This window comes from Phaethon lepturus, unplaced genomic scaffold (genome assembly GCF_000687285.1).
Source record: "Phaethon lepturus isolate BGI_N335 unplaced genomic scaffold, ASM68728v1 scaffold18634, whole genome shotgun sequence".
Lineage (NCBI taxonomy): Eukaryota > Metazoa > Chordata > Aves > Phaethontiformes > Phaethontidae > Phaethon > Phaethon lepturus.
Window position 1 is genome coordinate 1 of NW_010535679.1, and position 11598 is coordinate 11598.

Below are 11598 nucleotides of genomic sequence, written 5' to 3' on the forward strand. Positions count from 1 at the left end.
AGAAGGAGAAGAGGGGCATGCGCCGAATGCATGAATTCACACTTATTCATGAATATGTATTAGAAGACACGCCTATTCATGAATATGTATTAGCGAAGAGGATCGCGCTGAGGAAGATTCGAGAAGACTCTAGAAGAAGAGGGCATGTGCTGAAGAAGACACGCCTGTTCATGAATATGTATTAGAAGACACGCCTGTTCATGGATATGTATTAGAAGACACACCTATTCATGAATATGTATTAGTGAACAGGATCACACTGAGGAGGATTCGAGAAGACTCTAGAAGGAGAAGAGGGTATGCGCCGAAGAAGACACGCCTGTTCATGAATATGTATTGGCAGACAGGATATAAACCAGGAACAGGAACTGTACCGCGTGCGTCTTGGTGGAGCGGAGACTCCCGGCGCACCCAGCGCTGTTTGCTTGCCTCTCTTCGCTTAATAAATTGTAAATTTGAATTGGCATCCTGTTTGGGACTAAATCATTTATCACACCTTCTAATCTGGTACCTCTGAAAGCGGCATCCCAGTGGTGAGCATGACTTGCTTGGAGATCCTAAACACTTCTGAGCTGGTGCTGCTCGAGCATCTGCAGCAGGTCCTTCTGCTGTGCTGAGTGTAGGGGCTTCCGCTCTGCATGGGAAAGGTGATGAAGTGGGACTGCTGGGTAGGAAGTGAATGCCAGTGCTCTTTTAGTCATCCATTAGTGATGAACTTGCAGTGCAGTCACACACTATTTACATGACTGAATAAGTATTGGCTAAAGGATGTGTGTAGCTGTGTTTTGGTATGTAAATTTGACATGTTGAAGCACTTTCCTTTGACCTTTTAGGAAATTATTGCAGGTGGCTTTTAAAATGCATAATAAGTATCTGTCCCTGGCTGGAGACACAGCAGCCGTGGGCTCAAGCTGCCCTAAGCAGTTTACAGGGCATGTGCCAGCGCTGGGGACTGATCAAGCTGAAAAATGACCCAGTCCCCAGCCACAGCAGCCTGTCCCGGTTATTTTTCAGCTATGTGGTTCCCCACTGCAAGTCCCCCATGCGTCAGAAGGTGGTGTAAGGGTGAGCAGTTGCGCTGGGTCCCACTCTTGGGGCCATCAGGACACTGCTCAATTTGTGCTGGACTTGGTGTACTGGGGGGCTGGGGGAACTGGTATGGGTTTTGTGCCTTCCTGAGCTCCTGTCCAGATTCATGCTGAGCAGCAGCTTGGTGGGCAACCCCATCGTAGGCTCCTTAGTTCTCCTGTAGCAGTAGCACCATTACAGTGCTTCTCAGCATCTTTGGGTGTTTAACTGCTTTTGGAAACATAGATCTCCTCCTCCTCTGTAACCCCTCCCTTTTAGTTCCTTCTGTGAAGCAGAACTTTAGCTGTTAATATGGTAAATGTTGGGATTTTTTTAATGTAGGCGCATGTAAATACTGTCAATAAGGCACGTGGTGTAGCTGTGTGATTTCCGCCCTGGGGAATATGGCTGAGCTCCCAGGGATGCTCGGGACTGGCTCTGACCCCGTTGGAGACTGTGAGGCAGCTGGGACACCCCTCCTGGGTGTTCCACAAGTGTGGTCAGCCTCTGCTGCAGGCCGAGGGACCTGTCTGGGCAGGAAAAGGAGCTGCTGGGAGGCTCATGTCACCTGAAGCACGCCTTCCCATTACCCGCATGTAATCAAGTGCGGATCAGGTTCATTTGATACTTGTCAGTTAATTGTGCTAAAATTATACAGGGAACAGAAGGCACTCTGATGGGCTGAGCCAGAATTGGTTGTGTCCAGTTGCCCTGAAAGATCAAAACATCTGTCAGGCGCCCTGTTGTGAGCTGCCCAGGGCATGCAGGCAGTGCAGTTTGGGGGGGAAGGTAATGTTGGGAAGCAGCAGGTAGTTGTGCCTGCCCTCATGGTCCCCAAGTAGTCACAGGATTCCTGACAGAGCACGCTGCTCTCTAATCTGGTACTAAATTTGTTAATACGCTGGTGGCTACTTTGGGGATGGAAATGGTAAAGTTAACAGTCTATCTGTATTGTTTAATGAAAATGGTCTGTATCTGCATATGTATCACTGTGTCAGCAGGTTTTGGGGAGGTTACATATGGGACTGGGCAGTGCAGTGGGAGGTAGGAGCTTGCAATTTGAGGTGCAAAACTTTACTGAGATCAGGGAATGTAGGTTGGAGCAGGAACCCAAGGGAATGACAGCTCCTGCAGTCATCAGAGCTGTACTAGGAGAACACCTAGAAACTGGGTTTAGGTTTGTACAGCCCATCTGTGGTGTTGGTTGGGTGACCTTGGAGGTGTATGGGTCTGTGCTTGTATCTGTGAATATCTGCATGTCAAGGGCTAGGGGAGAGGCATGCCTGGGGTTTCAATTTGAAGGACAGAACTGCCTTGCTGGAGACCAAGGACTCTGGGTTAGAGCAGGGAACCAAGGAGTGTGGCAGCCCTGCCACCGCCGGAGCTTCTGACACCATTGTACTGTAGTGACTTACACAGGGACACTTACTTGGTTTGTCACTGGTGATGTGGGAAAGGGACTGCCCTATAAACATGCTAACTCGCCACATCCAGGAGCAGAGGCCTGTTTCCTTTTACTATGTAAGGTACAGTTTAGGCAGGCTGACCTGGCCCTCCGTGATCCAGGGTGGTGATGGAGCTGATCTGCTCACAGCCTGGAGCAGCAAAGCTCCCTATCCAGCCTGCAGCACCAAAGCACAGCTGTGCACCACCACAGAGCCACCAAGGCAAGAGAAGGGTAATCCTTGCTGGGATAAAGAGCACAGGGTTACCCTGAAACCTGCAACAGCCCTGATCCTGCAGCTCCCTTCCAGGGCAGTGGGCCTGTAAGCCTCAGCATGCCGCAGCCACACAGACCTACAAGCCTTGTGGGAGGAACCTGGCAGCAGCACTAAGTGTCCCACTCCAGGAGCATGGCCCTCCCAGGAGGTGGAACGGGTAGCTGGGCAGTGCTGTGCAAGGAGAGAAGACTCTGTGAGCCTCTCTAGTTATGCCTTGAAGCGAGGCAGTGTTATATGTGATAAAGCTCCTCTGCACTCATGAAGGGGCTCAGACAATAGCAGAAGGGGGAGACCAAATCATACCCTACTGAGCTACTCCCAGGTCTACCCCAGAGGCCATCAGCCTGTCACAGGCCTATCTGCACAAGCCCAGAGCAGGGACACACAGTGGCAGGTGGGACCCCAAGCCAAGAACCCCTGAGCACTGACCACCCTGTCCAGGCCCCTCCTGGGGATGCCTCAGCCCCAGTGTCTAGGTGTGACACCCATCGTCATGAGTGTGGGGAGCAGCTCTATAGGTCACCTTTCAGACTGAGGGCTGGGACACATTATGGAGTGCAGGGGAGCAGCAGTTTGGGATTGTGCAGGACTTAATGGGATATTTAGGGGAGGAACCAAAGTTGGGACAAGAAAGGGGTTTTGGTGATTTGGGGAGGATCAAGGGTAGGGAATGCAGGGGTAAGGGGATAAAAAGGTAGGTAGGTGGCTGGTCAGTGCGCTTCTCTGGCCATGCCCTGCCCAGTGCAGTCTGTCCTGTCTAGACAGCAACTGGAATAGGACTTTGGCCTCAGGGGCTTTTATGTCCGGAGGCCAGGAACTGCGCAGACTGAGTGCAGCTGCTGCAGAATCCACCTTGTACATTTATCTTCACTAATGGAGTCCCATCCTGTCAAGCCAGAGACAGGAGCAGGGTAAGGCCGTTGCTGCTGTATGTGTTCACGTGGGTACTCTTCTGTGATCTGTGTGGCCAGCCACGTATATATACATACATGTAGTGGCTATGTGTGCCTGCTGGGAACACACCTTCAGCCTCACTACTGCTTGAATCTGCAGACATGGAGCAGCAGCGGCCCCGCCACTCTTGGGCTGGCTGTTGCATCCAGTTGATGTATTTTCCTCTAATGCGTAGTAGCTAGGTTTTTAAGGGACTTCACAAATGTTTGTTCCTATCATCAGCATCTAACAAACTTTATGGCTTCTTTCGTTTTTATAGGAAAAAACACCAGCTTGGTCCAGACACTGAAACTTGTCAACTGATGGGACAAAGAGCTGAGACACTTGGCTGTACTAGGACACTAAAACATAGGGTTTAGCCAAAGAAAATTTCCCTAGTGTGGAGGTTTACACCTGCCAAACCCTGTAGCATTCTTGGGAGGCTTTTCTATACCTCTTCTCCATTTCCAGCCTTTCACACGTCATGGTATTCCTTTTGACTTCTTTTGCAAGCTAGCTCTGGCTCAGCCTTCCGCTTCCCCTTATGCTTTGGTTTGGGTTACCCGGTGTGAGCTGCTGGCTGTAGGCTGTTTCTGCATTTCTGCCTCCAGCTTCTACTTGGAGGCTCCTCTTGGATGTTGTGACTGACCTGCTTTTTCTTTCTCTTTTACTGTATCTCTCTCTCCCCAATCTGTCTTTTGCATTCTCCGTTCTTCCCACCTCCATTACTGCAGGTTCATCATGCCTAGTGGCATATAAAAAGACTCCACCTCCTGTCCCACCTCGGACCACATCAAAGCCGTTCATCTCTGTCACTGTGCAGAGCAGCACTGAATCGGCGCAGGACACCTACCTGGACAGCCAGGACCACAAGAGTGAGGTGACCAGCCAGTCGGGACTCAGCAATTCTTCAGACAGCTTGGACAGCACCAGGACACCCAGTGTGACAAGGGGAAGCGTCGTGACTCCAGCAAGAGAGACTCCAGAGTTACCCCAGAAAAATGCAACTTTGAAAAGTGACAAAGGGACTCTGACTAGCGAAGAGCCTAAAGTGGAGAATATCCCCAAAAGAAAGCTGTCGTCTATAGGAATACAAGTATGGAATAGTTTGTTCTCCTTTGTCCTAAGGAATGTTCTTAACCCATCCATTTAGCGTGTGCATTTTGTGTGACCAGGTGTGCATCTGAACTCACTTAGAATAGCAAGAGAAACTAACTGCCTTGTCAGACTAACTTCCGGTGTTCCCAGGGGTGAAATACAGCAGAAGCTTTCCCTAACAGACCAGAAAGGACTAAGTTCTTTTGGTACAAAATTAAAATGTTTGCTAAAGCAGTGGGACCATGTTACCGGGGTGAGTCCCTCTAAAGAGGCCTTTTGCTGCTAGTATGCCTGTGCCCTGTACTATGTATTACTTAACATCAGTCTGCTCCTTGTCCATCGTGGTTCTAGGGGCAATTTTCTTCTGAGAGGTGGGCCCTTCTACTTGGCATCCATGTAGTATGGGCTGCTGCAGTGCGAAATGGCTCCAGGGCTGTAGGGAAGAGGGAGCAATTCCTTGCTTGCTGTCCGCCGTTCCCAGCAGGTTGCTGCTTCTCTTGCTGGAAACTTTTAACTCTGTGGAAAATCGATGGAAATGAGCAGTTGATTATATAGTCAAATGAGAACCCATTGCTTTATTTAGCAAAACTTAAGTCATTTGCAATTGTATGTTCTTCTTGTGGACAGATTTCCCAGTTACAGATGGCTGACTGCTGCGAGCACTTGTTCTGTCCCAAAGTGCTGGTTCAGTGCTGCAGGCTATTACCTGCCGATAGGAACTTGGGCAAGTCCAAATGCAGGATCTGGGCTTTGAGCCACCACGTGTGTATGTGCTGTAGAAGTTCTCCATTGGCTTTACAGTAAGGCTGGCTGGCCAGTTAGGTTCATGTGTTAGTCAAGGCTTTTCTGCAGGGCTAGTGGGGCAAAACATGTGCTGAAAGGGCAGCAAGGCAAGAGAACTCACATTGGAGAGGCTGACTGCTTTCCTCTCCTCTTCCTTTTCTGAGCTAGCTTCTAAACCACCTGTCATATAGCCTGGATTTCCTTCCCAAAACCTTTTAACCTTCTTATCCAGAGCTAGGGAGGGTGTCAGTCCCTGGGAGAGAGGAAGCTGGGCTTTGCTGTCAGTCTTATTCAGATGGCTGCCCTCTCTTGAATCTCTTGGCCTTTGCCCATGTCAGGTGCCACACACACAGCTGCTCCCTCAGGGACACACAGCCCTTTTCCTGAGTGCCACAACCAGCAGTAGATGGCAGAGCCAAGTGCTCCTGGAGCAGATACACGGCAGCAGCCCGGCAGGATACAGTCCTGACTCTTAGGTGGAGACAGACCTGAGCAGCAGCCTTGTGCCTCTCCTAAGACAACCCTCCAGTTGGCGTGTGGTGTCAGCATGCTGTGTGTATGTGCAGCACTCCTGGTCTACTAATGTGAATTCCAGCAGCAAGTTCTTGTGTCTGTTTTTGTCTGTATTTTTTTTTTTTTTGTTTAATAAGGTTGACTGCCTTCAGCCAGTGGCAAAAGAGGAGCCTCCTCCACCAGCCACCAAATTCCAGTCCATCGGGGTACAGGTAGAGGACGAGTGGCGGTAAGTGAAAGACGCAAGCTTTTGTAGTTTCCTTTCTTTTAAATTGCACTTCCCCCACTTTTGCTTAGACATTCTCCCTTTCTTTGTTCCAATATGAGTGGTGTTGAATGGGGGCCCATGGAGAGCTCTTCCTCCACAGCACACACACGCTGCAAAAAGCACTTGTTCTGTAAACAACCAAATCAATGAAAGTTTGAAATAAAATTTTAAAAGTACAAGATGTAATTATAGAAGTGCGTCAGTCCTCTCATCTGAACGGCCTATTGCAGTAAGCAGGCAACCTTATAATTTTGTCTGTCTGAATGTGTGGTGTGTGTTTGTGTGTGAGGAGGGGCAGGGCGGGCAGGGTGAGGCTCATCTGCAGGCATAATAAACAAATGCATTTCACTGTCAGTGTGTGAGGCCAACCAGGTTGAGTTCTGCTATTTAATGTTTGCTTTTGATCTCTCTAGAAACAGCCACTCTCGCAGCATGTCCTCCAAACAGGACACAGACTCTGACACACAGGAACCTAATAACTCTAGTAAATCATCTGAGAGAAGCCTCGCTGAGTGCCCCCAACACAACAACTCCGTTGGTGTTGATGCCTCTACCAGGCAACCAGCCAAGCCCTCACAGATTAAGAGAAACCTCTCCTATGGAGAAAACAATGACCCGGCCCTGGAGCCTTCCTCTCTCCCTCCTCCTGACCCCTGGCTTGAGACATCCTCCACCTCGCCATCAGAACCCACGCAGCCAGGAGCCTGCCGGCGGGACGGATACTGGTTTCTGAAGCTGCTGCAGGCAGAAACAGAGCGATTAGAAGGCTGGTGCCGCCAGATGGACCAGGAGACCAAAGAGAACAATCTCTCTGAAGAAGGTAGGTGATGTTAGCCTCTGGACACTAGACTGGAGCAGCCTAGTAGCTCTTCCCTCGAGAAAGAGTTGTAACCGAGTATTGGACCAGCTTTCTGCAGTTAAATTGCTGGTAGCCCACAGAGACAGAACATGGAGATGAGTATGGGACAAAGAACACTTTTTTTTTGGAACGGATAGAGTAGCTTCGTCTAGCAGATGGGGTAAGAAATAATACTGTGGTGCAGCATATAAGATTTGCAGGGAATGGTACAGCTTCTGACCATTCAAAACTGCTAAAAGCTTAAATGGATTGCTTTCAGAGAAGCTGTGGGATCCTTCTCCCTGCATAACCCATTGTACTCAAATGGGCAGGCGACAGTTTAGTTGGCAGTCAGGCAGAATGAACATGGCTTCTGAGCTTGATCTGTTGAATTGGTGGACTTGTCTTCACAGCAAGGAGGAGGTTTCTTCATATGGGAAAGCTTCACTGAATTTGTCCTAAATACACCAAAAGCACGTGCACAGGGAACACAAGGCCATTTGATTTTATTGGGTTCAGTCCCAGTTGGGCTTGTTCCATTATTTTCAAATGAGTTGGCAAAACCTGTGCTTCTTGCGGTGAAAATCTTGCCTATGGTGCACAGAGAGTGATAGAAGTAGGTGACTAGGCTGCAGAGAGCAGGATCTTTGTTTTGAGTCTGGTTGATTTTTTTTTTTATTATTTTTTTCTTAACACCTGAGAAAGGTGAAATAATGGTGAGATTCAGTCATAGCTCACTGTCACTGCTAGGGCTTGGGGGAGCTAATCTCTAATCCTATTGCACTAAGATGCTGCACTGGCTGCCAAGCTGGACAGGCAGTGCCAGGGCTCTCCCTGCCTCAGTGGATGCCCTTGTTTTGCCTCTGGCAAGAGTGCTGTGGCAGGAAAAGACACTGGCATTCTCTCTGTGACCTCTAAGAGCAATCTCCTAGTAGATTCTGTAACCAAGAACTTGGTGGGTAGGGGGAGAGCCCAGCTTACGCTTGTCCAACCAAGATCTATAAACGTTCAGAACTGATTAACTGGGTGCAGCAGCAGAGCAGGGAGAAGGGAAATCAGTTCATGGTGCATGCGCTGTGGGTCTCAACCGTGCCTTTGGAAAGGAAAAGCCCATACAGTGTTTTTCCATTAATAGGCAGAGGAATGTTGCTGTGCCCAGAGGCTTCTTGGAAAACCCACTAAGAGCAGCATAAAGTACTGGGTATTAAAAGCTCTAGCCTGCCAATATTTTAATCCTTTCTGGTAAATGGAGGTTGGAGACCGTTCTCCTGCCGTTTGCTACCTTCACCTTGTGCATTAGTGGAAGAGCAGGTTGTGATCTGCAAGCAGGTGCCAGCGATCTGCTCACTGAGAGCGTGCTTGTGGCATGTCTGATGTGCTGAAGGCAGTTTAAGGTACTTTCTGCCAGCTCAGTTCTCAGTCTGTCCTGCTTTTGATGTGCTCTAGGGGGAGTGATAATAGATGGCAAAGACAGACATGGATTATAGTTTCAATACATCTTTCCCTCAGAGCAGTTAGTTCCTTGGGTATCTCTGAAACTCCTTTTCTAATGAATCAGGAATGTTTCTTTGCTCCAGAAACACTCAAGTTCATTGCTGCATTTAATAGTCTGTTCAACTGAGGTCTTTTTTTTTTTTTTTCCTCCCCCATAGTCTTAGGAAAAGTCCTGAGTGCAGTGGGCAGTGCACAGTTACTAATGTCACAGAAGTTCCAGCAATTCCATGGCCTCTGTGAACAAAACTTGGTGAGTCTGGATCTATTTCTCTTGGTTCTTGAGAGGGGGATGTATTTTAACAGCACTACAGGAACATCATCAGGTATTAAGAGGCTACTGTCACTGTAAAAACAAAGGCAATGCATCTGTAGCCTACAACCTTACCACCATGCCATGATGGATGAATGCTGATCTAAAATGGCAGCTGAGCAGTGGGAGGCTGATAGCCTCAACCTCGCTTCTGAATAGACAGTTCTTGGGCTGTGCTCTGCTCAGGGATGAGTGTTTGCAATTCCTTTTGGTGCTTACATGAGCACAGGGGAATTTTCTTGAACTGCTGATGAGGGCATGCTGAATACATTGAGTCTCTCAGTGGGTCTGAATTCCCAACTAGCCGTACTGCTGTGTGTCCTGGAATCTACCTCTTCCTTGTTACTTCTAAAAGGCTTTTTGACGTGAACCACTGAGGTTTTGCCAAACAGCGGGGAATGTTTGAAAAGTCTACTGCTCTTCTACAAACATGCTTGCTTTGCATGTAGATTATGTGGATGATAAAACCATCCCAACAGCATTGTCCCTCAGTGGTCACAAAGCACTGTTTGAGTCTGATCTCTTCAAATGTAATGCAAGGGTTTGCCCTTGCTGAGAGCTGAACGGGTCTAACGTGGGGATGGATGGGAATCCGTGTTTTGTTTTTTCCCTCAAGCTTTATCATGGTATGGATTCTGCAAACCTCCTCAGAGGTGAATTCCCCTTTACTTGCAAAAAAAAAAAAACTTAGAGAAACTCGGGAAGGAGGTGAAGTGGTGCGCATCTGCTTGCTGGTCACAGCTGAGAGATTAGCAGCAACACCACTAGCTGCCAGGCTTTCAACAGAGATTTGTGCTGAGCTCTCCCTTCGATGCTTTGTGCTGAGTTGCTCAGATCTGATCCCATGCTTTGCTGAGACAATCCGGGCCTATAATGGCAGTTCAGATGTCTCAGAACTGGGAAAATTCTGTTCTTGGAAGAAACTTAAGCTACTTAAAATTTTTCAGCCTAGCCTGAGAAATATTGATACTTTCAGGTTGTTTTGTGGGGGAATGTAGCAAAGTAATTTTGCTCATGAAAGCTATATTGGCTTCTTTAGATTGCTGTACACTGGCATGCAAGTTCTGCAGGTGTCAGAGCTGTGCTTTGCATCATGTTGTGTCCATTTCCATTATTACCCACCCTGAAATCAGGATCTCTGTGTATGAAACCAGTGTTCTAGCTCTGAATCACATGCTGGGGACCTTCAGTTGGACGTTAGTGCTGTGGGATTAGTGGTAGCTGGGGAAGCTGTGGGGAGAACTGGAGCTATTACTTTCTGCTGCAGAGAGTGTCATCTTCAGGATTCTTCTTCAGGCTCCTATAGGAAATCTCTGTTTCCTGATCTTTGCAGAAATAGTTTTGACTGTAAATGATGGCATTGTGTCTCTGCGTATTTAGGGCTGGTGTCTCCTGTGGGTTCTTGATGTTGCAGTTATCAGGCAGGTGGACTTACAAGGGGTGAATATGTAAGCTGTGCACACTGCTTGGCTTGCCAGGAGGGTATATTCTTTCTCAAAGTGGTTTGGGGTTTTTTTATGCTTTCCCTTCTAGAACCCTAATGCCAATCCCAGACCCACAGCCCAGGACCTAGCTGGGTTTTGGGATCTTCTGCAGTTGTCCATTGAAGACATCAGCATGAAGTTTGATGAGCTGTACCACCTGAAAGCTAATAGCTGGCAACTGGCAGAGACACCAGAGAGAAAGGTGAGTGTGGGGCAGTTGAGAGTGGCCAGAGCACCTCGCAGACATTCCGGGTATCTGAGGCCTATTTCCGTCTGCAAACAGAAGATCTCTAGGGCTTTTACCATCTTGCACTTGTGCCGTGTAGTCTCACAGCCTTGCAATGCACTGAGACCATTCCTCTTGAGTAATAGTGGAAACAATTTTGTACAAAGGGAAAAAGTGTTACGATGGAGAGAGACCAGAGTGGTTGTGTGTGCTTAAAGCAGTGATACAGAGGCCTCTAGTGTTGCAAGCACTGTATGAATAGTTTTTAACTATTCCCGGTGTCTGAGTAGTATAAAAAACACCTACTGGAACCTTTTGAAAATGCAGCACAGGCTGTGTCCCTGGACCAGGCTGCCTGACCAGACATGAGGGTAGGAAGGAGGACTATGGCTCTGGGCAGAGTGGCATATCGAAATTTTGCAGTTCCAGATCAAGTGCAGTCTTCATGCTGCCTGTGCTGTGTATAGCTGGGCCAGACATAGTCTGCAAACTCTAGTCCACTTCAAAGAAGGCCTTTGTACCATGAAAAGTAAAATGGCACATTTCTAGAAATTGGGGAAGCTGATTTTGATGAGTGTCCTGCTTCTTTCACCTGACACTTGATCTCATTGCTTAGTCCCTCATGCTATAAGAGCCCCCACCATATCAGAGAGCAAGCTTCTGTATGTGCATTTTTATTTTATGTTTGGGTTTTTCCTTACTGTCTCCCTAAAGGAAGAGAAGAAACCACCCCCTCCAGTGCCAAAGAAGCCAGCCAAGTCCAAATCCCAGCTGAACCGGGACAAAGCCTCTGATTCAGACAAGCAGCGCCAGGAAGCTCGCAAGCGTCTTATGGCAGGCCAGCGGGCTGCCTCCGTCCCGG

At 48.3% G+C, this 11598-nt stretch overlaps 1 protein-coding gene across 1 annotated transcript in view; it reads left to right on the plus strand.

The window, feature by feature from the left end:
* The first annotated feature begins 4009 nt into the window (after positions 1-4009).
* Positions 4010-11598, plus strand: part of DLGAP4 (discs, large (Drosophila) homolog-associated protein 4) — a 7693-nt gene continuing 104 nt past the window's right edge. Inside the window, exons 1-7 of the mRNA XM_010285931.1 lie at positions 4010-4209; positions 4457-4818; positions 6254-6345; positions 6798-7204; positions 8875-8966; positions 10560-10712; positions 11451-11598. The exon at positions 11451-11598 is cut by the window's right edge and continues 104 nt beyond it. Coding sequence (XP_010284233.1) covers positions 6817-7204; positions 8875-8966; positions 10560-10712; positions 11451-11598 — 781 coding nt within the window. The 5' untranslated portion in view covers positions 4010-4209; positions 4457-4818; positions 6254-6345; positions 6798-6816. The remainder of the gene's footprint in view (positions 4210-4456; positions 4819-6253; positions 6346-6797; positions 7205-8874; positions 8967-10559; positions 10713-11450) is intronic.